The sequence below is a fragment of the Musa acuminata genome, chromosome BXJ2-1 (genome assembly GCF_036884655.1).
Source record: "Musa acuminata AAA Group cultivar baxijiao chromosome BXJ2-1, Cavendish_Baxijiao_AAA, whole genome shotgun sequence".
NCBI classification, from domain to species: domain Eukaryota; kingdom Viridiplantae; phylum Streptophyta; class Magnoliopsida; order Zingiberales; family Musaceae; genus Musa; species Musa acuminata.
This window is the reverse complement of record NC_088338.1, coordinates 2,362,357-2,389,337: the sequence shown is the minus strand read 5'-3', so window position 1 is coordinate 2,389,337 and position 26,981 is coordinate 2,362,357. Positions and strand designations below refer to the sequence as shown.

The window sequence follows — 26,981 nt, the reverse complement described above, 5'->3', positions numbered from 1 at the left end:
AATAATAATCAAGAAATATATAGAAGGTAAGTCAGTAGGCGATACTTTCTCCTGGAATTGGTCGACGATGTATATATCATTTGAAATATATTTTCCTATATGATCTAAAGTGGATTGGGTCAGTCTCGGCAACTGGCTCTTGGAATCACTCATCTGGTCGTGCATGGTCAACCTAAAGTTATAGTCCACTATGGCTTCGGATAACGACGACCTGTAAACAGCACACGCATTTCACCAGCATCTTTTAGTACACTCCATTCTTCGATGGTGACGGAAGTCAGTCACAACAAAAGAATTCTAACAAGCCAACGCTATTGTAACTTCACGAAAGCCAAACAAGTAAGCCAGCCCGAGCTATTCTCAGACTCGGGTACGGGCATGTATCAATCTTTACATTGGTCATAGGAGTTCCAGAAAACCTCGATATCAAGCATGAAAAGAACTCGATCATATATCTCCTCTAATATTTACAGAGGAAGGAAACACGGGCTTAATTAGCTCGACCTCCTCTCCAACCCCAACAACTTGACGGGCGACGACAATGATCGACTCTTCCTCTCTGATATCATCTCGAGCGCCGGAGACCAAGGCCGGCGAGCCCTCGACCCCACCAGCTGCGCGTAGTGCCTCTTCAACTCAGGCGTGCTGCATAACGCCCCGCCATCGCCGCCCCTCCTCCTCCCGCCTTCTCCCGACGAGCAGATAACCATAGATATGAACTCAGGCAGCACCTTGATCAGTGTCCTCCCATCCCCGCCCTTCACGTACGCGAACGGACGCTGTCCGTCTCCGGCGAGCGACACCTTCGTCGGCACCGGCGACAGCGACGCGAGCGATGCGACGGTCAGGGTCTGGTCGAGCCGGAATCTGTCGGCCGGGAAGACGAAGTAGGTCCGGCCGGGGAGAAGCTCTTCGGCGGCAGAAAGAACCGGGATCGGGAGACCGATGTAGAAGGAGTCCGCGTCGCAGACGATGCGGTCCGGGAACCGGTACATGACCTCCCCGGCGGGCTGCTTCTCCGGCAAGAACGTGGCGGTGCCGCCCCAGAATACCAGCTTCACCAGGCCACGAGAGCTGGGGCTGAAGCAAGTGCGGAAGAGTCCTTTGCCCATCATGGATCACAGGATCACCACTAGTCGAGTAAAGGCGGATGGAAGAGTCGTCGATGGCTGGTTTTATAGGGAAGCCCGCGGTGTTTGACTTGGACCGGTCAGACATTTGGGACGGTGGTCAACGGCGACCGAGAGGGCATATTTGTCTACTGCATTTGCAACCACTAGTAAATTCGAAATTGTCAACGCACCATTCGCTACCAAAGTAGGAATCCGATGTGTCTCGATTTTAATAATAATTATTCTTTATAATTTCAATAATAAGCAATGTTCAACGCTAGATTGGGAAACGGATCTGATGAAATTGGTGTACCCGTATCCGAATAATAAAATAGATTCTCGAGTTGGATCCGAGACCCGTTTCCATCCTCCACAATCGTCGATGTACTTTAAGATTCCCGAAGGTAATTGAATGCCGCGCATGATAGGCGAAGCCATCGCTCGCTAAGGGTAGAACAGCTCGGTGAAGAGAAGCTCGTTCCAGGTGTCCTGGAGGCCGGGCAAGCACCAGTGGACGCAGTCCGAGTAGCTCACCGGGTTGGCGATCTGCTGAGGGGTCAGCGGCACCCACTGCTTCTTGTAGATGGACGTGTGGGCGTCCTTGCGGTAGCTGGAGAGTTGGGTGATGTTGAGGACGGTGATGGGCAGCTTCGTTCCGCCGACCACTTCTCGGACCACCTCCATTACGCTCTTCCGGCAATCGGAGCCCCAGTACGTGGGGTCTTCGATCATGGTTGTCTGGTTGTAGCAGTTGCCTCCGGGTTCGTCCCCCCAGTCTCTGCTCCTGTTGGCTTCTCAGTATTGATCAGCAAGGTAAGAAAGGACGAAGGTTAGAGCGACCTCACTCACTCACTTTTCATGAGAAGGCGACATGGTGGCGAAGAACACCCTCGCCTTCTTTAGATCCATGTTTTGGTCCACCCACTCCAACATGCTTCTCATCGCCATGCGGTAGGCGTCCTCTGTGCTCGGCTGCACGATATCCCTCGCTTCGTCGTTGAAGGAGCCCTGTCCTTGCCTGCGAGGTTAGCCCACCATGACTGCTTCGCTCTACCTCTAATCACGGTTTGGTTCGAATCAGAATCGAACTGGTTGAAATTGAAATCGAATCGGTCCGGAACTAAATCAAATGAACCGGAACCAACAGTTCCCGAATTGAACTAAAGGTCCGGTTCCGGTTTTGGTTTCAATCTACGGACGGTTCGAACCTAATCTGGCATCGGAACCGTAGGTTTCGATTCTGATTCTAAAAGCTGGAGGAAGAGGTCAGCAAACCTACAGGATCTTCATCGTGAGGCCAGTCATCCACCAAAGGTACGTGTTGAACACCAACACGTCCGCTCCTTTCCAGTTCTGGCCGTGCTTGTCGATGGATCCTTTCCTCACGATCCTGTCGGCCATCCTGTGGATGACGGCGTCGTCGGAGTTGGATTCGAGAAGGAACGGCGCCCAGTAGAACTCGATCGTTGCGTTGTACTCCTGAGCCAAGTGGAAGAGAGGATGGTGTTATAGGTGGGAGAGAAGCGGTGGAGGGAAGGATTAGCGCATGGTTTCACCTTTGCCCGGAAGACTGTTAGTGAACCATTTACTTCCATCGATTTGGCACTGTCCGGGATGGCGGAGTGGAGAAGACAGACCATGGAAGTGAACTGACCTCTGTTCAGGGAATCACCGACGAACATCATCCGCTTTCCTCGAAGTGCCTCGAGCATCAGTGTGGCATTGAAGCTGCGCGAGATCGCAACACATTAGAAGAGGTAGAAGAAAGAACTCCAAATCTTGCAGATTACTAGAATGCATGTCCTGCTATCGAGGAACCTGGGAAGGTCGCAGTCACGAGGCTGCCATCTCCAGAACTGGTACTCCTTATCAGGTCGCCCATGCTCTTGGCAGGTGAGCTGCGGCTGGATGTAAGGACAGTCCGATTCCTGGTAATGCGGCCGAGTCGACTCGTCCCTGACCCATCTCCCCCGGTATATGTCGCAGTCGCCCTCCATCTCTCCGATGGCAAACGGCAGCTTCTCTCCGCGACTCCCTGCATCCAACACAACAAGCATCAGCGGTAAGCAGCTCCACCGGGATCGGTTCAACGACGTACCGGATCTGGATAGGAACTGATGCGGCTCCGGGCTGAGCTGGATGAAGCTGAAGATGAAGTCCTCGCCGGAGAGGACTGCGACGAGCGCCATGACGGCCAGCAAGGTCAAGATGCAAGGAGAGAGCCGAGCCCTCTTGGCGAATATCGAGGAGTTGGAGGAGGAGGAGAGATGTGGCTTCATGGCGTGGGAGATGTTGTTGGCATGTGGGTGGAGAGTGACCATAAATACACAGTGATGAGTGGCGGTAGGGCAGCCATGTCCGGTCTCACCGTAAGAGGTTGAGTCTCATTCACTCCAAAACCTTAGCTCATATAGTTTGCTTGTCATTGTCACTTTATATATGATGTACCCAACGCAAGACTTCCACATGTGGAAGCTAAGTAATGAAAAGTCTGATGATCCTAAATCCTAAAAATTTTGTATTTAATCCACATAAATATTTAATTATCAATCTAATTCGATTGATTTATCAAAATCAAATAATAATGAATCTAAGCCGATTTAATGATCTCATATTCTAGTCTCGTCGAATTGATTCGGACATCATCGATATCTTTTTAGATCATATATAAGAACTCTTTATGGTAATCATGGTAGTGAATTATTAAAACAGAATGGTCCTTCTGATCATTTGATAACGTCATTTCATTGATTCTAACTTTTTTTTCTCTCCTTTGTAATCCATTAGGTTGCAGGTAGCAGTACATGGAAAGTTTGGAGATGTGGCCCTGTGTTCCCTAAATGGATACTAGTGGTGGTGCATGAAGATAGAGATCATTGCTTTCCTTGTAAGCTAAGGGAGTGAATTGGACACTTCTTGTCTTTGCTTAACTTCCTCTATTATGTGGCCATAGAACAGTGAAAAGTAGATATCTTTGTGAAGAGGATGAATGCCTTTCATCTGGTCACATTTCAGCTTCAAATAGATTCAACTTACCATCATTCGTTCATTTCATAATGGTATCGAATAGAGATGGAACAACTAATACAATATTTTATGTATCAATCAAATAACATAAAAGGTAAAAGGATTTTATGTTGGGACACTTCAAACTGAATATTATTATTATTATTATTAGAGATATCTCCTATAGACTCAAAAGTAAATGTGGCCAGTGAGATGGTGGAGTGAGAAGGACAACAAAAAAAGTGTCATGAGGTGCACAAGAGGAGAAGAGTTATTTTAGATTTTTAAATTGAGATTGGTGTATCTAATATTATTATTTTAGAATTAAATATTTTGAGTCAGTCATTTAAATTCAACGAATTTTTTTAGATATTATTTTTATTTTATCAAATCGTGATAAGTGATATGAGGATGGGTCGAACGCTAAACTATATCTCATATGTACTATACTAAATTTTAATTTTGAATTATGTTAGAATCGAATAGATTTAACTCTCAATTTAGCCTTATATCGGAAGTGTATGAAAACTTAAATTGACTTACAAAAGATTGATGTGTATATTATTATTAACTTAATCGTATATATTTTGGGTCGGTCTAATGACCTATATTATGAAAAAAATTATTTATGAAAAATAACTTGATCTTTATCATAGATCCTGATTTAACCTGTTAAATCAGATTTAAGTTGACTCAAAGAACAAAAATAATTATTATTCAATAAGATTTATTTATTTAAAGAACTACCAAAAGGAAGAAAGAAAGAGTATTTGGCTTACAAGAGCCAAAGGTCATCATCAGCTTACTATAATACTAGTCACATTGAAAGTGGGAGATAAATTGACTGAATTTATAGCAATTAGATGAACATAATTATTAGTCAACAAAATCTATTTACATAAGAAGCAACAAAGTCAACCCATAAATGCTACCATCATAACATTTTGATTTAGTCACACATTAAAAGTGAAAGATAATCTAAGTTTAATTATTTTAGACAGTGATAAAAGTCGCAATGCCATCACACATTAGATTTATATAGCAAAAGAAAAAAAAATGATGATGTCCAAATTATTAATTATTTAATTATAAATAAAAATAAAAAGATTGATCTAATGGCAATATCCTAAAGGAGAAACACACCACCACATGTTTTTGCTTGCCATTCTAAGGCTGCTTCTTTATTTGCCCAAACATGGATATTGCTCTTGATAGTTGAATCACACTAATTTGTATACAACATCCAAAATAATTGATTCATTGTAAAATAAATTGTCCTTTTGAGTGTTTTTCCCTATCATCTTCTGAAATGATCTAAGCAAAGATTTCCAACACAGAAGAAATACCATTGGCAATTGGTTGGCGTATCACAGTGACCTGAGGTCAACTGAAACCTCACGCAGAGGTCGAAGTCTTGTTAATGGCGGCGGGCTCCCCTCCTTGTGTGGTGTGCGCTGCTTGCGGTGCGCTTGGCGGAGGAAACTGGTGTGGGCGAGTTGCCTGAGTGATACCTCGGCGCATGTTCTCCTCTTCCTGGTGCAGCCTCTGCGTTTGCAGCGCCGTAAGGTACAACCCGACTCCGAGGAGGACGGTGATCAGCCCGAAGATTCCAGCCGCTGCGAAGAGCCCTGGCCTGATCACATGGCAGTCCGGCTTCGGGTTCCTCCACTGGCTTATGTGGCCCGACTCCACGCCGATGCCGATGATCAGCAGCACCGCCGCGATGGCAAAGCAGATCCTGTGCTCCAGTGAGTTGCAGGGAGCAAATCAGAGTAGTCCTCGAGCTCAAGAACGGACGAATCAGTTGATGCTGTCGCATAAGGCAGGAAAGCTTACCAAGTCGTGAGGAAGAGGCAGCAGGCTCGCCATGTAAGAGTTCTAGCGGCCGACGACGACGTGCGGGGATCATCTGGGAGCGACGACCAAGCCGCCAGTGCCGGAAGCTTGGGAGAGGTGGCCGCCACCAGCATGTAGGCATGCTCGGCGAACATGGCGGCTGCGAGCAGCAGGAACGCGCAGACGGCGCAGGCCAGCGGCGTCCGCCCGCTGCCGGTGTAGACGCACTGGTACGTCTTGCTGCTGTCGCCCTGGTTGCTCAACAGGTACCATGTGGCCTGCACGTGGAATAAACGCCGTCATGCATGAATCGCACGTAGTCCCGGCAACTAATGGGCTAGCCGCTGCAAGCAGTGGGGTGATGGACATGGACGGCTACCTCGGACCGCGAGGCCTCGGCGGCGAGGCAGAGGACGAAGCTGACGAGGCCGCAGAGGACGGAGAGGACCACGAGGAAGAGAGCGACGCGGCCGCTAATATCACTGCGCCAGTGCGTCCTCATGGACAGGTCGTTGTGGGTGATGGCCATGGCGCGCGTGGTTCGGCCGGAAGGGGACCAGCACGGGGAGATATAGAACCCGGCGGGGACCTCGGTGGCTCTGCTCTGAGAAAGCTTGGGCGGGGAGAAGAAGGGAGGAATCCATGCGCGGCTTTGCTTCCTGGATCAGCTGGCTGTGTTGCGTGGTGAATGGAGATGCCCGAGCTTTTCCTTCCCATGACCCATGCACACACACATCTACGTTGGGATGGCAACGACTAGGCATGCAAGGCAAACAATTGCAAGGAAAGGTTGGGGCGAGAAGAAGCGATCAACTACGGCCCAAGGAAAGAACAATTACAAGGAAAGGTTGGAAGCATAAGGTCGGATGACTAGTTTGATAATTTAAAGAAAATAAAATATCATTAAGTAATTTTCACTCACGATAAAAATATTTTAAATACAAAGTATAAGCTAAACTAGTTGGTAAGGTATTATTGATCCAATTAACATTTTAATTGTGGATGAAATTTTCTTTTATCACCACATGATTACATCACTTATGTCAAATAAAAAAATAAAAATTACATAAAGTTTTTTCATACTCATGCACAACATAAAAAAATTCTAAAAAATAAAAAAAATCTGAACGATAAAAAAAATAATTAAGATAAAAAAATCTGAACCGTTCGATACATTCTAAAATGCCTTATTTATATATAAATTATCAATCCTAGATAAAAAAAAAAATATCTACAAACATTTTATTTACACACATGTTCGTCTAAGATAAATAAATAAATATATATATATATATATATATATTTTATTTTATTTTGAAATACCTTATATATCTGAAGGTATCTTATTTACACACAACAAAAATGTACCAAGGAATCAATAGGTAGAAGGTGGTCCAATCTCAGCAATCGTGTGTTCTTCACAGTAATAGGGCACTCCACACTTTAAGGTATGCCATTTTAAATCTTCTATCATTATATTTTCATCTAGAAAGCTTAATCAGTATATGTCAGTGACAGATTAACTTAAATCCAAAATGCAAAACCTGAATTGATGAAGATGTTCATTATATATACTTACTACACAGCATGAATAAGACTTGAAGATAGGATCTTCCACTTAGATTTCATCTTAATTTTTTTTTGTCATTAATGCATTAGACATAATCTAATATACAGTATGGTTTTTTATATTTTATTATTAGTAGATTATGGTTTTTTCTATGTTGTTATTGTGACATGTTGACATTTTGGTTTTTTTTCCTATGTTATTATTAGTAGATTATGTTTTTTTTCTTCGTTGTTATTGTTAGATTATGTAGTCTAAAACTTAAGATATATTAGAGATTTTTTTCCTATATTATTTTTAATAGATTATCATACTATTCTTTCTAGATCATTACTCTCGTCTATATAATGACATGACCTCTAGTATTGATACTGAGCTTTATTATATTGGAAGTATTATGATAATTTTAGATTTTAATCCAGATTAAATATTTTATATTCTAAGAATTATATTTTAACAATTTCTCATTGGAGGTATATAGAAGATGCCATCATACATGAAAGGAGAACAAAGGAATAAAGAGAATATTCTTTGATCATCCACATCAATAATCGAAGCAATCTAACTTAGTTTATTGCTCATAGGCTATTTTGTTTTTTGATATCTTCCATAATCTTTGTTGTTAAGATTGTAATTGAATTATCACAAAAATGCTGCATGAAATTCTTGCACTATATTAAAGTAATTTTTATATTGAAAATGAGAGTGCTTAAAATAAGGACATTTATATACGATAATAATAAAAAAATACGAAATTGGTGGGATTCCAATCCATTCGATTTTATTATTTTCAATTAATCCATGTAATATTTTTGATATAAATTTTTTATTTCATTCAATCAATTACTAATTAGATCATCTGAACTTTAAAAAGATTTGAACACTATTAATCTTTTAGTCTCCATCAAATATATTTAAATTCCTGTTTATTACTATCTTCTCCCTGTCACGTGAGCGGCGCGTGGTCCGCTGATGGCCGACCCCAACACCGGAACACGTGGAGATCACGTGTAGCCCATCATTTCTACCAACCCACTGACGCCGCGTGCGTGACGGCCCGGAGCGTGATTAGCCTTTGGATCGAGATCAAACGGTCAGAAACTCCCCCACCACACCCCGCTCGTGGGCTCAGTCGGTTCTGGGAATATGCCGCCCCCTACGCCATTTATGAAATCATGGAGGGGCATTTACGTCAGTGCAGCAGAAATCGAGTGGCTCGGGTTTGGCCCGTGGTTGTGCCCCGAGGCCCCGAAGCAATAGCACTACGAGAGGAGAGGCAAACCAGCGAGACGAGATGTTTTGGTACGCCTCCACCTCGCCCTCTTGTAATTCCTTATTTGCCCCCACAAATCATGTCCTAATACCTATTTAATCCCCTCCTATTTTCACATTAATTGCTGGAAAATTAATTTGTTCCTCGTGTAGTCCAAAATTAAAGGGGAGTTAAAATTATATTATTTTATAAACAATTATAAAATTTATTAATACAAAATGTAGTGGAAATCGCATAGGACAGAGCGTTGTTCTTTATTCCATGAAACAAGAAAAAGGTATTGGAAATAAGGAAAATAAGAAGATATATATATATATATATATATATATATATATATATATATATATATATATATATATATATATATATATATATATATATATATATATATGAGAAGATGTAGGAATTTGTGGTGGCATTTCAAAGATATATGTGCAGAATATGAAATTTAGAAAACATAAAAGAAATTAGCGAGGGTAATAATGTAAATTCATTTATTAATCTGAGAGAGAAAAGGGTGAACAGAATTGAACTAAAAATCTTCGTAAAGCTGCGGACTTCGTGTGGCCGCCCGTCCTCGTAATATCCTCTCCTCTCCCTTCTTCCGTGGTCCATCTTTCCGTTTCCAACGCTGATCTCCCATCGGATTTCTCCCAATTAGCACCGAAGATTGGAATTCATTTGTCGTGATCGAGGCGGTTTTAGTTTGAGCCTATCGTTGGTTCTCTTCCGTGAGTTCTCTTCTTCTTTCGTCGCCGTCAGTGGTCGCGGGAGTTTCGATCTCTAGGGGTCGATGAGATTTCTCCATTCCGCGATTCAGGTGGGAGATGGCTTCTTCCCCGTCGAGTTCGGGTGGGTTTCTTTGCATTTCGGATAGTTTTCTCTTCGTTTTGGGGGGAGTTTGGTGTTGCTTTGGTAGATAGGGTTTTGAATTGGATTAGGTGGATTGACTGCGCAGTGTCCGTGGAGTGCGCGAACCTCTGCAAGCTCTATAAAGGAGAAGGCGGCGGGTGGTACGAGTGCAGCGTGCTCTCTTGTGCCTGGAAGGCGCCGAGGGTTCTTACTGGTTCTCTCGCCAGCACTACCTTGCCGCGGTGCTCGGCTCACCATCGTGATGAGAAGGTTAGGGTGAGGAGAAAGCGCTGGTTGTGCCAGGTGAATGCGGTACGTTGTTGCTTGAATTTTTGTTCTTTTGGAAACCTGCGGAGTTGGAATGTTGTGGACCTAGCTTTTGCAAGGTGTCGGTTTTGTTTGGTCTTGGCAAGGTAGGCAGTGGTTTACAGTTCACTTTTCAACCTTGGAAATCGTTGGTTTTGAATAACTGAAAAAGATTGCATCTTTGAATTTGCTATGTTCAAGAATTGATTAAAGTTGATCAGGACTGGTGGTCAGATTATTATTCAGCATTGATTGGTGATATTAGTTCTTTTCGTGCTGAAGATACCTGTTAAAAAGGCTTTACCTTGGGAAAAGTTAAGTCTGAGAGCTCCAAAATGTTGTGCCAAACTGCCCCAGGGGGTTTGGTGGCAAATTTTGTTTCGAAGAGCATCTTGCTTACTTGTAGTGATTTGCATGGATGAACCGTTCCATCCAATAAGGCACACTGAAGATGACCTCATTTTAGGGTGGATAGTGAATCACATACCATCTCAATCTATAACCCCACCAAAGAATAAAACCTAGGGTACATTGGTCATACCTCTCATTATGCATTGCTCTGATTTGATTCTGGTACTCTGGTGTGTTATCATTTTTGAACTTTAAATGTTTTTTTATCATACCAGTTGATATTGGAACCATGCTGACCTATACCTTCTTAGTTTGACCAATTTTGTTTCTTGCACTTAAATACTTGACGTTCCTGTGCAAACCACATAGAATTTCTCTTGACCAGTGCTATCCCTCACTGATTATGTGGTATTTTGGAGGCACTTTGGATGTCATTTATGTTTCCTATCCTGTTGGCTTGGAGATCCATTAGGGTGCAATAGGTCTCAACATGGCTCGGACACCACTAGCAATTAGTTCTCGATACTCAATTGTAACTATCCAAGTTCAAGCTCTTATCCCAAAGACGTGATATGTATTATATACTATATATGCCATGATCCTGACTCAAAATTATGTCGGTCTTATCCCTCCAGAAAATTATAAGATGTTCTTTCAGGTGGGAATGATGACATACTATAGTAAGCATAACCTGCCCCCAATATGGGACTATTTTGGGATATCACAATACTAGATTTTTAGATTCTTTCTTTAGTGTAGATAGTGTTTTTAATCAAGATATATTAGGTCATGTTTCCTTTCTGACATATGTATCAGGACTCAATTCTTGAAATCTTGTCGTGAGTCAATCAAACTGACCATACTAATTGCATGATTGGACCCTCTGAATATTTTGATATCTTGAAATTTTCCTTCAATTGGAGAATGGTTCTCTCAGCTTATAGGTAATTAAGGTCATGTCATGGTGTTAGGCACTTGTGAGTTTGTTGCTGTGTATGTAGTCTTACTGTGCTTCTGTTCTTTCTTCAAGCATAAATAAACCTTCAATTTTTTTTTTTAAGTTCATCCAAATTTTCAACTACAAGGTTCATTTTCCGGAACACATTTTCCTTTGATATGTTCTTGCTCTTAAATTTACATGGAGAATTTGTTAGTTCTTTCTTATTATATCTTCTAATGACATGTTCAAACATATTTTAGACAGATAGCATTCTGTTGCATCTGAAATCTTCCTTTGAAACTTCTTTTATACCTCTCAAGAACTTTCTCCATACAGTATAATTGCTGATGCTCTTGTGTTTATAAGTTATAACTAACAATCAAACTCTTCATTGTATGAATCCTGTACAAATCATCTAATAAATATGTACGATAAACAAGTTATAATTAGTGATTCTTCTTTAAATTCCTACTAGTTCTAATCATTTGTTGTTGTATGGAAAAATATAAATTGCTACTTTCCCTGGATCTTCACTGCAAGAAGTTATTTTCCAGTGCTTACATCAGGACTGTGAACTCCCTTTTACTTATCATGTTCCTCACTTGATGGCCCTATCACTTATTGCTTCTCTGACAAATATTTTTAGTTGCAAGCAAGCTTGAGCAACATTTGGCTTGCCTAAATATTTGCTAGATCCAAGGTATTTTGTATGCTTGTGATATGACAGAGCTGATTAAGAAGTATATCTATTATTTGAGGCAAAGTTCAAGCCATTTACTAACTGGGTAACTTATTTGCTGACAATAGAAATGTGTATGACACTTATTTGTCCGATATGCTGTGGGATACAGGGGTGTTTATTTCTGTCCTGGCTTGTCTGGAATATAGTTGCACTTTAAACTCTCTTTTCCTTAAGACCACAGTTTCCTTATGATGCTTATTTGTCTGGTCTTTGTGGTTTTATGTTCTTAGATTTAACTCTAAGTTATTAATCTAAAAAAAAAAACTCAAGTTATTATTTATACATTGACAACATTTGTGTTTTGGAGAGTCCAATTGTTTTGCATTCTAAAAGTTGTAAAGTAACAAATATGATATCTTAATTTTCAAGATGCAAGGCCAAACCTTTGGTACACATGTTTAATGTTACTTGACTCATAAACACAAACTCATAGTTCAAAGTACTTGACTCTTAGATTGACTGTTGTGGCTGGTAGTCTATTTGTTTATTTGTTTAACATCCTTTGTTTAAAATCATCTCATCTTGATTGATTGCAGAACTCTTGCAAGTTATGGGCCATCTAGACCTGTGGTACAAGTAACTTGATCGATTCCTAATCAGATGGACCCAACTATACTTGTTATGCTATTCTTTTTTGGTTCCTTTAAGCTAATCAGGTAGAGAGCAAATGCAAGTTGGATACATCCATGAATTGTTAAAGTAGTTGAACTTGTTTAGTGTTGTAAATATAGTCTCAAGAAATATATGGTTTTTCTTAGTCTACAAATTTCAAGACTAGCAGCTTTTCCCTCCAGTAACTTTGCATTAAGTTGTCAAAATGTACTTATTCATAAAAAACGATGTGACCTATGCTTATATTGTTAATAGATGTTTATATAAAAAACTAATGACAAATGTTCTCCGCGTAAGGGGAAAAGTTTATGTCAAATAATTGGTGCCACCAAAAGTTTCTTCCACTTTTGGTTTGCTTGATTTTATTTCTTCCAAAAAGAGCAATTGAGATCATATTTGGCATTTGTTTGTATAAAATTATATCTATGGATGGTATACAGTCATATAACTGTTATTCTAAGAGCTGTGTTGTAGTCCTGGATTTTTGAGTTAAGCTTTTGTGTGTGTGTCAGGGGAAGAGATAGATAGATAGATAGATAATAGAGAGGGAGAGAGAGAGAGCAAAAAAGGTACTTATTTTATGATGTCTCTTATCTTATAACTAGTCATACCATTAACCATTGTAGATGGTCACCAATATGGACATGAGGAATATGATCTCAGTCATTTTGTACTTACCCTCTTTTTGGAGAGAAGCATATGTACATCGAAAGCAGCTTATTTGATTATACCATCCAGAGAATTGCTATGATATTGAATTTTTTTCTTTAATACACCATCCAAAGAAGCTTCTTTATTTATGCGGAAAAATAAATGAAGGGCATTCTATTGTTGGCTTATGTGGAGACTAAGGCATCAGATGCTTGACATCTGGAACTTCACATATGACCTGATTTATAGAGCAAGCAATGGTCATGCCTCTCTCTTGCATGGTCTCATTTATTTTATTGAAAACATTCATCAGTTGTATCTTTCTAATTATTAACAATGTAAAGTAAGCCAATAGCTTCAATTCAATATCAAGATCTACACTTGGCCTACACTATTTTTTAACTGAGAAAGATATATGACAATTGTTTAATGCTGCAATTGGCAATGCATTTTCGCATTGATTTCTAGTATCTATTTGATAATTTTGCTTCAATTAGTCTTCCAAACTAGTTATGTTGATTTCTAGTAATATGTTTCTATATTGGTTATATAGGTTAGATCTGAAGACCTTAATGAGGGACAGTTGGGATGTACCAACTCTGTTGATTTTTCAGTATATGAATGGTTTTCTAGATCACATATTACTCTTCAAACAAGCCAAAAATGGAGGCTTGGTTGTGCTTCATCAAATTCGAGCTTCTCTGATAGCATTTCTCCTGATTCATTGTGGGAGGTATTGAACAAACTTATCATGTTCTTCCTTTGTTTATCTGAATGATGACATTAAAACTTGCTTATGATTCATATGTGATTATTCATGTTAAAATTTATGACAGGAATATTTGTAATGAGTCTACTGAAAGATTTTTTTTGAGTCAGGAATTTATATTATATTGTTATTTATTATGTTGTTTATTTTTCATCCATGTGTGATTTGCATTTTCTTGTTAGCAAAAAACGACAAGTCGTTTTTTTTATTTGGTATGGCCCTCATACTTTAGAGTTTAGATCAAGGTAGGCAATACCGAATGATACCGTCCGGTACGGGCAGTACGTACCGGTCCAACGATATACCGGTACGCGGACCGCCTGCTACCGGACGGAACAAAAAAAATAAAATAATATATATATATATATATATATATATATATATATATATATATATATATATATATATATATATATATATATATATGAGGTGACGTCGCCTTTTAAATAAAAAATATATATAAATATATATAATCTTATATATATAATATAATATAATATAATATATACCGAGCGGTATATCGAACGGTATATTGCTCGGTATACAGTTTTGTACCGTACCGAGCGAACGTCGAAACTCCGGTACGGTACGAAATTGCAGACCTTGGTTTAGATTACTATTAGCTATACTTTGTGGGGTATTGTTTTAGTTGCACCTGAACAAATGTTTGCAAGGACACTAATGTGTATTTTGTCCTATAGGCTTAAATGATACTAGACAAGTTCACTAAGATTAAGGAAAACTAAAGTGACAATGACTGCTTTGGTAGTTCATGAATTAGGGAAATGTGAATTAGGTCTATTGTCAATAGCTTAAGTGTTTGATCAATAATGATGACGAAAAGGACTATATCTTTAATTAGAAAAGTTTGTTAAGCTGATATAGGATAGAAGTTGAATGCTACAATGGTGTTGATCTGAACAACAGTTAAGCTTAAATTGTTGGTCATAGATATCACAATTCAATTGTTGTCTAGAGTTCCATGAAGTTGATAGTTGACTTGAATGCTACAATGTTGTTGATCTGACAATTGCTGCCAATGGTCATAGATATCACAACTAATGGTGGACTACAAGTTGAATGTCTATGCCATTATGTTTCTTCATTGTAAGAAAAAGAGAGCTAGATAATAGAATAATGTCTGTTATCTTGGTACATCAGGTTATAAAAATGCCAATTAAATGGTGCTGACCAGGATGGTAGATGAAATGAATCAGACCATTAGTTTTTACAATGTAAGAATTTTAGTTCCACAAAGGTCATAAAAAGGAGTGAAATTGGTACTCTCATTTTGTGTCATTTTGACTAACATGTATGTCGTAGTTGCCCCTGCTAATGATTTAAGTTACTGCTTTACCTGCTGATGCATACTATTTGAACATGATGCCAGCACTCAATATACCTTGTATTTACTTGTTGGCTTGATTGTTAAACTTCACTGTTTGGTGTGATTGCTTTGGTCTGTTTTAATTCTGTCCAACTAAATGATTCTAACAGGTGCAAATAACTATAGTTTAACTGGACTAGAACTTAAGAGTTTCTTATCCTACTCACTGTCGTCTGTCTTGTATCATCATGGTCTACAAGACCACAGTGGTGAGTGCCTTGGGCATAACCTGATTGCATCATCCAATTGTAAATGAAACATGGTCACTGATTCAGTGTTACTGTGTCCATGGCATAATATGTATTTGATAGCTGAGATATCTGCCTCCCTTATATTTTAATATTTCTGCTGGCATGCCTATGCTGGCACAGTTGGTGCAAGCCACCAACTGTCAGAGGACTTGCCTTGGAAATGTGGTCCTCAAAATAGATCAACCAGGAAGAGTCAACTCACTTGGTGGTCTGTGAAGAATTCAAGAAATGAATGATTCTCAAGTGTTCTGTAACCAATGTTTGTAGGTCATAAATACAAGATGCAAATTATCTTTGGACTTTCTTTATGCTTGATAATGACTTGTGCATTCACCACACCGGTTTCCAGTTCTTTTATGTTTTTCAGAACAGGCACTTGCTGACAGTTTGGTATTTTTGTTAGCTATACTTTCATTAATGATTCCATTTCGTAATTTTTACAAGGACTTTTTGTGTGGTCACTCAAGGGCTATAAAAATACTCAGCACAAACTGTGGTGAAAGACATTAGGAACCACAGCTTGTTCTGTCATGTTGTTTGGTTTCTGTAAGACCCTAAATTTTAGGGCACAATTTAGGCAACAGGAATCCAGCGAACTTCCTCATCTCATAAACCGTAGAAACACCCTCTCTACACTTATTCTGCATTTATTTCTGAGACCAAGCAATTTTACTTGATTCTGATCTTCTCATGTCCTCATTTTTGCCCTTTTTAAGTTAGATAAAAAAGGAGTACGTGATTTTGATAATTTCTTCTACTTATCATATGTATACTATTTGGATACTTATTGGGGGAGTATAACTACTGATATAGAAGTGCCTTTTGTTTTCTTGCCTGACAACAATTTTACAAAATAATATTCTTTGGCCTTCATCTTGAAGTCCTATCTGAAGGTTTTTTCTTGCAAAGGAAAAGCAAAATTTGTCCACCTATCAAGCAATATTAAAAAAAATAACCAGTTTCTCTTCTAATTTGTTCTCTTTCTGGTAAAATATGTGGTATTAGTATTTGTATGTTGTCAGTAGCTTTTAGTATTTGTATGTCAGCATAATTACTGGTTTTTGAAGTTGAATTTCCACCTTTTTTTTTATGAAACCAGGACCTGAAACCAACTATTTCTTATCTTGCACAAGAGGAACTGAAGTTAGTGCATGATGCTTTGAAGGTAACCACTAAGAACTATGTTTGCTACTTCAAGTGCTACCCCTTTGCAGATGTTGCAGTGCTATTTTGTTTTGGTTTTAGCATGAATTTCTCTGTTTCCAGAACATATTCAGAATGTAGGGAAGTTCACATGTAAACATTCTTATTTGGTCAGTGCAGCTTGCGTTTGAAGCACATGATGGGCAGAAACGGCGAAGCGGGGAACCCTTCATTATTCATCCTGTTGAAGTTGCACGGATACTTGGAGAACTTGTAAGTAATATAGCTGGGGAAACACATTTAAGCTTTAAGTAGTCATCGTGAAATTTATTCCACAGCCAGTTGTGTCCTTTGATTTTCACTAAATATCATCAGGACCTTAGCTGTTTGACATTGCATTGATTTTATGTAGGAACTGGATTGGGAATCCATTGCTGCTGGTTTATTACATGATACTGTTGAAGATACAAAATTAGTTACATTTGATAGGATAGAGAAGGAATTTGGTGCTACCGTACGACACATTGTGGAGGGAGAGACCAAGGTAGAAGATCACTGTAGCCATGTAGATTACAACATCAAACTCTTGATTTAAGTTTTTGCGTTATTTACTGAGTTAGGTGTCCAAGCTGGGAAAACTAAAGTGCAAAAGTGCAAATAGTTCAGTTCAAGATGTAAAAGCTGATGACTTGAGGCAGATGTTTCTTGCAATGACAGAAGAGGTGCTCACATCATGCATATATGAATCATCCTTTTTGACTTTATTGCATTCGATGGATATTAATGAAGCAATGCTTCTGATAGGTTCGTGTTATAATTGTCAAATTGGCTGATCGTTTACATAATATGCGTACTCTATCCCACATGCCTCCACATAAGCAGGTTTTTCTTTTTTCAATTAATTGTTGCTCCTTTCAGAGTGACTTTGTTGTTTCCAATATTGAGTTTCATTTTGTTTGCAGTCCAGCATTGCCTTAGAGACACTTCAAGTGTTTGCACCTTTAGCAAAGCTTTTAGGGATGTACCAAATTAAGGTATGTCTACTGGATTTTTTTGCAGAACTTGCATACTCTTGTGCTTATATATCTTGTTATCTTGCTTTGACCATCCCCTTCTATGAACATCCATAATATCTTTCTGTAGAAATTACAATAATATACATGTAAAATTACATGAAAAAACATTGTTCTGGGATAATATCTTTCTGGGTTAAGTAGACATCAGTGATAGTGGGTTAAAACCAATGAATAAGATCCAAGTGAAAGATCCGCACAAGCTTAGGTACTAACTCATGGAAACACAAGATGGGCAGTGTAGATTTAGTTGTCACTAGAATAAGAGAAACCTTTCTTTTATATCTTTGGTATCAATGTAGAAGGTACACCGCACTGGAGTACATCCTACTTCTTATTCTTGGGTATTAAAATTATGTTTAATTATGCATTTAAATGTAGGAAAAGTATTGATATAAATATCTACTTATGAAATATTGTAGATCATTGATTGTATCTCGACTGTTCTCCAAAATGCCAATCCTTACATGTAGTAAGAGGCTTCATGGCTGTGACATATTGCAGTTCAGCTGTAAGTGGCGAACAATATGATTCCTGAAAATCACGAACGAGAGCATTATAATATGCATCTACAGTTCCAGGTTGTTCAAACTGCATTTCACTTAGATCCGTCAGACTCTAGTCTGATCATATCAAAAGACTTCAAAAACTAACATGGATCCCCATTAGGCTAAGAATTCCATCAGTCAGTTAAAATAGCTTGCCTTATCGAAGAGAGGTGGTCCTTGTTGGGTAAATTATTTATAATTTATTTCAAAATTGATCTTGAAATTTTGCCTTGGCTTGTGTTCTTGTTTGTCTTGAAGAATATGCATGTCTTCAGGAGTTACCACCTTTTGGTTATAACATGAGCATCCATGGGAGCAACCCAGGTTTATCCAGAATGCGCCATTGTGTAACTATAAATGACTCCTTTAACAGCTACAACATGTAAGATTTTGTCTACAGTACTACTTTCAGAATAGTGCAAGCATGGTTTAAATTTTTAATGCTGCACCCATATCAGTCCTTAAGACTGGCGTGGCTTCGGTAAGCATCAACAATACTGACACAGTTTGGAAAAGTCAGACAAACAGAAATCCTGCTTTAGGGTTTTTCTTGATTTTTTAATCACATATAATAAAAAAGATTAAAATAAGTTATTTGGTCTAGGAAACAATTAATATGAATCAAACCATATTTCAAATATGGATTAAAAACCATATCTAAAGATACATATATACAAAACTTTTGAACATGATATATTTTATGTAAAATACAATAATATACCTGAAATTATAGCTTCTACCACCAAAATGATTGTAGTGAGTCCATGAGAGATAGTTCATTGCCCTTGATGCGACTCCACTATGGATCAATAAGGTACATTTGAAGGACTGATGTATAAGACTACTCCCACAGCATCCGATATCGGTAAATCGTCTGCCACTGATGTAGTAACGTGATAGAAGTCATGGTCTTATCGTTGATTATATTAGACAATTAGATTCAGATATACCTAATTTGGGAGAAAATTCGGTTTGGATTTTGAGATTCAGCCTTATTGTTGAAATTAAGCATCCCTTTGAAGATTCAAGTGAGTTTGAGAGAGATTGTATGGGAATTGAGAAGGAATGGGTGACAATTATAGAGGGAATGAGGGAAAGTGAGCGTGGACAGGAAAGAGGGAATAAAGCCATTTAAATTCTTGAACTGGGATCGGCTTACCACTTGGTTCAGGCCCGATAATGGCAGAAACTGGACTGTAAGCTCAGTTTCTGCTGGTTATCTGATGGTAACTTGGCTAAGTGAAAAACCATTTTCTGTGTGCCAGTTTAGGCTTGGACCGGCAAATACCATCCAGTAGGAAGCAGCCTGGGCGAAAGCTGATTACATGGATGCATGGAAATCATGTTCGCATTGATTTCTTTCAGGCCTGGAGATAATTTGGGAAAGTTGTTTGTGCATTTGATTGATTTTATGACTCAGGCTGTCAGACTCTTATTTTTAAATCCTTGTTCTGATTGTTACAACTTTAACTGTCATATTTTTTGCAGTCAGAACTAGAATATCTGTCTTTCCTGTATACAAATCCTAGTGACTTCGCGGAGCTTAAGAAAAGAGTTGAAGATCTTTATAGAGATTATGAGAAAGAACTAGATGAGGTAATTTTTTTTCATCTTAATTAAATATGACTTAAATAATAATTTATTATTTAATATTGCAATTATTTGGTATCATAAACCTTTATGTTTGTAGAGGGAAAATTATTTCAACACTCATTCTTGATAGGCTAAGAAGATCTTAAGGCAAAGACTCGAAGAGGACCAATTTTTGGATCTTGTTTCAGTGAAAACAGAAGTGCGGTCTGTCTGTAAAGAGCTGTACAGGTCAATACAAAGACTTCAGTCTTGGTCTACTTCTAATATTTGAGTTATCTACTTTGATCACTTATCACACAAATTGGCAGACAGATAGAATATTCAGGTGGAGATGAGGAAGATTATATAAAGTGATTTTACAAGTAAACTCATTGTTAAATACATAAATAATTTGATATTCAATTTATGTTTGAATGTGCACTGTATCAAATATAGTTGCATCTTAATGAATGAGTTCCAATGCATATTTTCATTTGTTTTGAGAATCGAGGAGGAAAGATGATCAGATGTAGCCTCATGTGCTCATTCCATATCTCATAACTCTCTGGTATATTATGTGAAGTTGATTTTGACTATATAGTCCAAAATGATTAAAACCTAATTTACTAATAGTAGGCCAGTCAATCTTGAAGAGATTATCAATTGTTTCTTCCAGATGATGGACTACTAGGGTATCTATGAAGGCAAGAAGAAGCTATCTTTCACAAAACCCACAGATATACTCTGATGTCATTAATAGTAACCCAAATAACTTATTGGCATGTTGGAGCTGAACTTTCCAGCATAGCTTAAAATGCTTTAGTCTATGGTTGTAGCTGTAGGCTACTGAAGTCTTGTGCATGTCTCCATTTGTTCTTTGTTTTAGGCTTTTAGGCTTTAGCAAAGATTGGGCACAGTAGTATGTAAAATTGTGCCTCCTGAAAAAGTTAAGTGTCATTCTAGTTAGTGTTTTCGTCAAGATTTGAATTGCCTCTTAGAAGGTTGAAAGCTAGGTTTCCATGACAAGATGTTGAGAATTGAGATTGTGTCCTTGCATCTTATCTTATTCATGCTTAGAAATTAACAGTAATAGAAGTTGAAGAATCATTTTCTATAACCTTCCACTAGGTTTAAAGACTTATTCAAGCAGGTCAAAATTTCATTAGAGATAGCCACTTTTTGGCACATACAAAGTTACAGTAGTCTCCTTAATAGTAAAGTTAAGGATTGGCAAATTCATCTTTATAAAAGAATAAGTTCAAAAATCTACACTCTTGATTCATTTAGCCTTAGTGCAACTATTGCCAGCTCTTCAAAAGGTCAGACTAAAAACCAAGTTTGTTAGTCTCAGTGGTACTCCCTGTTTTGGCCAGCAGCTAGTATACTGTGCTGCCAGCATATTTTAAAGAATCACTCTTCCTTCTAGGTGATTCAACAAAATGAAACTGATAAAAACAAAGAATAGGAACAAAAGCCATCAATTATAAGTAATAGCCAAAATACTTACCTTTTCAGAGTCTGAAATCTCCTTTCTAGCTTCTTTCGTTGTTTCGCCTTCTCTGGTTTCCATGCATTATCTTTAAGATATTAAACCACGCTAGTTCAGTGCTTGAAAAGACCCATCGGCCAACACAACTTTGTGGGAGGAGACCCTAGATTTCAGGTGTTGTTGGATGCAACTTTTTGGCTAATACTGTCTTGCAAAAGTGTTAAGCTTTCTCATTTCTGAATGGGTTGATTTTGTAATGACTGATATAAATTAAGATTGACATATGCCTTCCAACCTATATTAAAGAGTCAAGGATCTTTAACCAACTACATGCTATCCTATGGCACTGACACTGATATTTTATGTAATCTTCCCTTCTGATCAATCTTTTATCTTGTATAGTATCCTTTATTTTGTAGTTAAACTACTGAAAGTACATCATTGCTAATTATTTTCTTCAGCAGTGTTGCTATTATGGGGATTTTGATTGTTCTTATCATTCGTTCATGTGACTGATGATTTATTTTTTGAGCATATGATAGTGTGTACAAAGCTGTGCTGAAATCGAAGAGGTCAATTCACGAGATCAACCAAATTGCACAGGTCCGAATAAATGCCTTAGCAGCTTAAATAAATTTAGACTGATCTTCATTATTATGTATCATAGTCTGGTCTGATTTTCCAAATGCTAACTCGAGTTGTTTATTACCAGCTCCGAATTATTATAAAACCGAAAACCTGCAATGGAGTTGGACCTCTCTGTAGTGCACAACAGGTGGCAAATCACATGTGTTCATAGCATGCCATTATTTTGTGATCAATGCTTATTATTTTCTTTTAATATTTAGATATGCTACCATGTTCTTGGCCTTGTTCATGAAATCTGGACCCCCATACCTCGAGCTGTGAGTTCCGCTTAGCTGCATTTTCAAAAGAAATTATCACAGCTGTAGTGTTTGATAAACTGAATTTCATACATGACAGATCAAAGATTATATTGCTACTCCAAAACCCAATGGCTACCAAAGCCTCCATACCACAGTGATGCCCTTTCTTTATGAGAGCATGTTCCATTTGGAGGTTCAGGTTATTTCAAAGCACATGTTCTTCATAACTGCATGGGAAATTTGATGTGGAAAGTTTACAGTGTATAAATGTTCTCTCTATGGTATTTCTAGTTAATCGCCTTGAGAGTATAACTTGTTTCTGTACTTTTAAATTGACAGATAAGAACAGAGGACATGGATTTAATAGCTGAAAGAGGTATAGCTGCTCATTACAGTGGAAGAGTAGTTCCTGGTTTGGTAGGGAAAGAAATACCTGGTGGGAGAAATTCAAAAGGAAAGACCACTTGCTTGAACAATACTGATTTTGCTCTCAGGGTATGCAAGCTATTTTTGCTTGTTGTATAGGAGGGCATTCAAGTAGTCACCTTATGGTATTATTTTGGTACTTTGTGAATCTATTTCTTTTGAAAAATATATTTTGTACACTTTCCAGATTGGTTGGCTCAATGCTATCAGAGAATGGCAGCAGGAGTTTGTTGGTAACATGAGCTCTAGGGAATTTGTTGATACTGTCATGCGAGACCTGTTGGGTAGTCGGGTGTTTGTTTTTACGCCAAAAGGAGAGGTGGGCCAATTAAGGAGTAGTTTTGTTTTAGCAACAACTGTGCAGCCTCATATTCTACAATTACTTGATATTTGTTACTGTAGATTAAAAACCTCCCTAAGGGTGCAACTGTGATTGATTATGCTTATATGATTCACACTGATATTGGAAACAATATGGTCGCAGCGAAGGTACACCATTAAAAATTTGTGGTTAGACCTTGACATTGCTAATGAAATTTGATGTTGAAATTCTTCCCTCTTTCCAGGTCAATGGTAATCTTGTTTCACCCATGCATATCCTTGCCAATGCTGAAGTTGTCGAGATAATCACCTACAATGTCAGTAATTGGAACCCTTTTCTTAAAATGTTTGTGTTATATATCTATTTTTCTTGTTGGTTGTTTTCCAGGAAACAAGCATTTATTTGTAATTATAATAGTTGCATCAAGTAAATACTTTTTCTTCATTATCCTTACCTCTCTCAAATACTTAGTAGATGATTTTTAAGATGGTGATGAAACTTGGAGGTTTATGGTTGCATACTAATAAATTACTTGGGCAAATTCTTCTGAGACAACGTACTGTGGACCCAACTATGCTATTTATTATGCTATTTACACATTGCAATTCCTGCAGTTCTCTCCACATTATTAGTTTTAGGATATGTAATTATGAAGCTCAGATACTGCAAAATGCTTGCTGTACCGCATCTGTGGCAATCCATGTTAAACACCGAAACTTACCTGATCCTTAAAACATGTCAGGATACTTGTACAGTCTTCCTAGCTGATATTAATGTATGATTTTTATGATAAGATCATTTATATAAAGGTCTAAGACATGTCAAATATAAGATTGACCCCCTAATACTTCATACAATTTGTTTAAATGGTTCTTATACTTGTGTCTAAATTTTACAAAGTATAAAATTATGTTAATATAGAGAAAAGCATTGTTGTTCACAATGTTATTAGTTGGACTTGTTGCCTTAATTGAAACTGAGCTGAATGGTCTTTTGCTTATTATCACTAATTTAGAGTCCTTCTGCTGATTTCTTACATTGGTCTTCTCCACACTTTAGCACCTTACATAAATCCTTGACTTGATTCCCCAGTGATAGTTATAGTTAATCAAGCCATTCTTCAAAGTTTCAAGTCTCTGACTGGCCATATTTCATTAGTTCAATGTAATTTCATCTTTTGTCAGGCTTTATCAAGCAAATCAGCTTTCCAAAGGCATCAGCAATGGCTGCAGCATGCAAAGACTCGAAGTGCCAGACACAAAATCATGAAAGTAGGAGTCATTTAAGTTTTACTGTTATTGAATATTTTTGGTCGTCTGGTTATTTCATGAACCTTTGTCTTCTATCAGTTTTTGAGGGAGCAAGCTGCACTTGCTGCAACTGAAATAACTGCAGATACAGTTAACGATTTTGTTGCCGATCTCAAGGATGGGGGTGAATATGAACAGACGTTTTCCAGGTCTTCACCGAACAAAAGAAAATCCATATGGGAGAAGATGCTTGCGATTGCCACGGAATCAACTTCCACAGAGAGAAAGCATGACCTTTTACCAGTTCGGAACACTAGTGACTTGCCTAAAATCAATGGAAAGTACAACAAGATTGTGCAGACAATGTGTATGAAGATCAATGGCAATCCAATGACCAGAGATGATGCTTTTACTGAGTTTATATATGGAAAGATTCCTACATATAAAGAGGTGTTACCTGGTTTAGAAAGCTGGAAAGCAGGCAAAATTGCATTGTGGCACCATGTTGAAGGCAATTCAATTATGTGGTTTTGTGTAGTATGTATCGATCGCAAAGGTAACAATTTATTGTCACTCTCCATCCGTGGTGATATGCAACCTGAAAAGTTTGTTCTCTATTGTCAAGATGAAAGCCTATCTAGAATCATGCAACTTCCATGTTCTAGGTGCAAATATATTCTTTACTTTCTAATTCATTTACACCATTCCAGGTATGATGGCTGAAGTTTCATCAGCACTGACGGCTGTTGGGATTAGGATATGCTCTTGTGTGGTTAGTGATAATCAAACATTTTATGACTTTAGTTCTGTGATTTATGGTTGCATTTTCAGCCTTAACCTTCAGGTTTCTATAAAACAGGCAGAAATTGATAGAAGAAGGGGTATGGGTGTAATGTTGTTTCATTTTGAAGGAACACCGGACAACCTGGTATGATTTGCTCATCTTAATTCTTTCTTTTCTAACCGTATATGTTGTTTCTTATTCATAAAGCGATTATAGGTGAATGCATGTTCGAGTGTGGATGTGATCCTTGGTGTTTTGGGTTGGTCTGCTGGCTGTAGCTGGTCCAGTCCGATGGATGACCACAATTTTTTGTGAATACTGCAGGAGCTCAGCAATGTTATGATGGTAATCAGTGAACGAAATGTATTTCTCAGCACTAATTTTGTAATGAGGTTGTAGAGCGTAGATAGAGTCGAAGAGGTTTTGGATTTATTTGTTGAAACCGATACAAATAAACATGAGCAGATGGTTGAGTTAGCCTGTTGATCAGCAACATGTACATAGGTTAAAGAGTATAAAACAAGACATACGATCATATTTTGAGCCTTGTTATTGTAAGCAGGATGGAATAAGCTGATATTTCATTCGCTTTAACAGTTGATGAAGTCATAGAATAAGTATAGAATGAAATCATCCTTTTGATTGAGTCCGTCATCTGTGAGCTTAACTTATGAGAAATATGTTTGAAATCATCGAGCTGTGCAGGTTGTGCTTCGAGGAATGCCTCATTGCCACCTATGAATAATGCGCACTTGCAGGGGTTCTTTTGACACGGCACATGATCTTATTTCCATTGATTGATTGGATTATCATTATCTTTCTGGATTGTTGTGTTCTTTTATCAAGTGATAAGCAACCTTGATAGTTTCTAGGCGTTCTTCTGGATTGTCATTCCATTGTCATTATCAAAGCATCTCTCAATCTTATGGGGCTTAATGATCTATATTGGATTTTAGTTTGACGATTTATCGATCCGATATTATTTTTTAAATAGTTAATAATAAATTATCTCCTGTAATTAATTATCTTTAATATCTCGATCTTTATATTTTTAAAAGTTAATTTTGTTTCTTCTCACGTCATTAACTTTGTTGATAAAAATACACTAGAGTTTATCATTCATTATGTATGATATTTTTATCAATAAAATTGACGATATGAAAAAAAAATAAGATTAAATATTTTACTTTCGTAAATATGAATTCCAATAGGATCGAGATGTTAAAGATAACTAATGCTGATGATAGCTTTGAAAGAAAATATTAATCTACTAGACAAAGAATTAAAATTACCTAAAGAAGACTAAAGAGTTCTTGAGCGAAGGGGGGATGATAGCTTCTCAATGCGGCCGAGGCTGTTGGAGATGTTGAAGAAGATGTTGCCCGCGGAGGGAATAGCTTCGGCATCCAATTGGAAAGCTGAACAAACTCGGTAGTTGTTGGAAACAGCGCAGTAGCGCCGCCCTTGCTTCCTCTCCCCTTCTGGGCAAGAACACAGGCTCTTAAGTCGATAGAAAAGCCTGAGGGGTTGTTGGTCGCGTCGGCGAAGAAGGCCGGACGTCTTCTTATTGCTGATGATCGTCGGAGAAGGTGCAACAGCGTTTGACGTTAGTTGATCTCTCTCAGACTCTCCTGGAGGCTCCGATCAAGAAGAAAGCATATCGAACGTGATGCTGCCACTTGCTGTCTGATCTTTTTCCCCTCGTCGTCTCTTCTTCTTCTCTCCTCTTCTCACCGCTGAAGAGAAACCAACTGCTACTATGGAAGAAGAGATGAGGAAGTTGCAGGTTTTGCCGGGAAGCCTGCGACTTAAGAAGGTTGTGATCTACCAAC

General features: G+C 38.3%; 4 protein-coding genes across 6 annotated transcripts; 1 reads left to right on the top strand and 3 right to left on the bottom strand.

The window, feature by feature from the left end:
- Positions 1-426: 426 nt before the first annotated feature.
- On the bottom strand, positions 427-1,270 carry LOC135598404 (uncharacterized). The gene has a single exon (XM_065092132.1). The coding sequence runs from the start codon at positions 1,113-1,115 to the stop codon at positions 495-497; it is 621 nt and encodes a 206-aa protein (XP_064948204.1). The 5' UTR covers positions 1,116-1,270; the 3' UTR covers positions 427-494.
- A 202-nt stretch (positions 1,271-1,472) lies between these two features.
- LOC135598403 (protein trichome birefringence-like 33) lies at positions 1,473-3,402 on the bottom strand. Its single transcript, XM_065092131.1, has 6 exons — positions 3,211-3,402; positions 2,931-3,147; positions 2,669-2,840; positions 2,392-2,591; positions 1,966-2,130; positions 1,473-1,896 (listed from the first exon to the last, which is right to left on the bottom strand). Exons 1-6 carry the CDS (start codon positions 3,389-3,391, stop codon positions 1,557-1,559), a joined length of 1,275 nt encoding a protein of 424 aa, XP_064948203.1. The 5' UTR covers positions 3,392-3,402; the 3' UTR covers positions 1,473-1,556.
- A 1,898-nt stretch (positions 3,403-5,300) lies between these two features.
- Positions 5,301-6,523, bottom strand: LOC103987154 (uncharacterized). Its single transcript, XM_009405370.3, has 3 exons — positions 6,334-6,523; positions 5,955-6,232; positions 5,301-5,856 (listed from the first exon to the last, which is right to left on the bottom strand). Exons 1-3 carry the CDS (start codon positions 6,481-6,483, stop codon positions 5,514-5,516), a joined length of 771 nt encoding a protein of 256 aa, XP_009403645.2. The 5' UTR covers positions 6,484-6,523; the 3' UTR covers positions 5,301-5,513.
- A 2,821-nt stretch (positions 6,524-9,344) lies between these two features.
- On the top strand, positions 9,345-25,795 carry LOC135598402 (putative GTP diphosphokinase RSH1, chloroplastic). Of its 3 annotated transcripts, none has more exons than XM_065092129.1 (24): positions 9,345-9,646; positions 9,753-9,949; positions 13,802-13,981; positions 16,755-16,820; positions 16,979-17,071; positions 17,211-17,342; positions 17,419-17,520; positions 17,603-17,680; positions 17,761-17,832; positions 19,908-20,015; positions 20,143-20,240; positions 22,023-22,083; positions 22,193-22,255; positions 22,329-22,385; positions 22,465-22,566; positions 22,707-22,862; positions 22,981-23,112; positions 23,196-23,282; positions 23,360-23,431; positions 24,300-24,386; positions 24,465-24,921; positions 25,076-25,137; positions 25,225-25,293; positions 25,366-25,795. In XM_065092129.1, exons 1-24 carry the CDS (start codon positions 9,622-9,624, stop codon positions 25,462-25,464), a joined length of 2,655 nt encoding a protein of 884 aa, XP_064948201.1. In that variant the 5' UTR covers positions 9,345-9,621; the 3' UTR covers positions 25,465-25,795. The 3 variants fall into 3 exon arrangements, with proteins under 3 accessions (XP_064948201.1, XP_064948200.1, XP_064948202.1); XM_065092128.1 differs by having other exon boundaries at positions 9,753-9,958; XM_065092130.1 differs by lacking the exon at positions 22,329-22,385 and having other exon boundaries at positions 9,753-9,958.
- The last annotated feature ends 1,186 nt before the right edge of the window (positions 25,796-26,981 follow it).

Coding starts and splice junctions, on each gene's coding strand:
- LOC135598403 (XM_065092131.1), bottom strand. CDS start 3,391: ATGAAGCCACATCTCTCCTCCTCCTCCAACTCCTCGATATTCGCCAAG. Junction 3,148..3,210: donor TCAGTTCCTATCCAGATCCG/GTACGTCGTTGA, acceptor TGTTGGATGCAG/GGAGTCGCGGAGAGAAGCTG. Junction 1,897..1,965: donor ATGTCGCCTTCTCATGAAAA/GTGAGTGAGTGA, acceptor AGAAGCCAACAG/GAGCAGAGACTGGGGGGACG.
- LOC103987154 (XM_009405370.3), bottom strand. CDS start 6,483: ATGGCCATCACCCACAACGACCTGTCCATGAGGACGCACTGGCGCAGT. Junction 6,233..6,333: donor CCGAGGCCTCGCGGTCCGAG/GTAGCCGTCCAT, acceptor TTCCACGTGCAG/GCCACATGGTACCTGTTGAG. Junction 5,857..5,954: donor TGCCTCTTCCTCACGACTTG/GTAAGCTTTCCT, acceptor ACTGGAGCACAG/GATCTGCTTTGCCATCGCGG.
- LOC135598404 (XM_065092132.1), bottom strand. CDS start 1,115: ATGATGGGCAAAGGACTCTTCCGCACTTGCTTCAGCCCCAGCTCTCGT.
- LOC135598402 (XM_065092128.1), top strand. CDS start 9,622: ATGGCTTCTTCCCCGTCGAGTTCGG. Junction 9,647..9,752: donor TTCTTCCCCGTCGAGTTCGG/GTGGGTTTCTTT, acceptor TTGACTGCGCAG/TGTCCGTGGAGTGCGCGAAC. Junction 22,567..22,706: donor TGTTCCATTTGGAGGTTCAG/GTTATTTCAAAG, acceptor TTAAATTGACAG/ATAAGAACAGAGGACATGGA.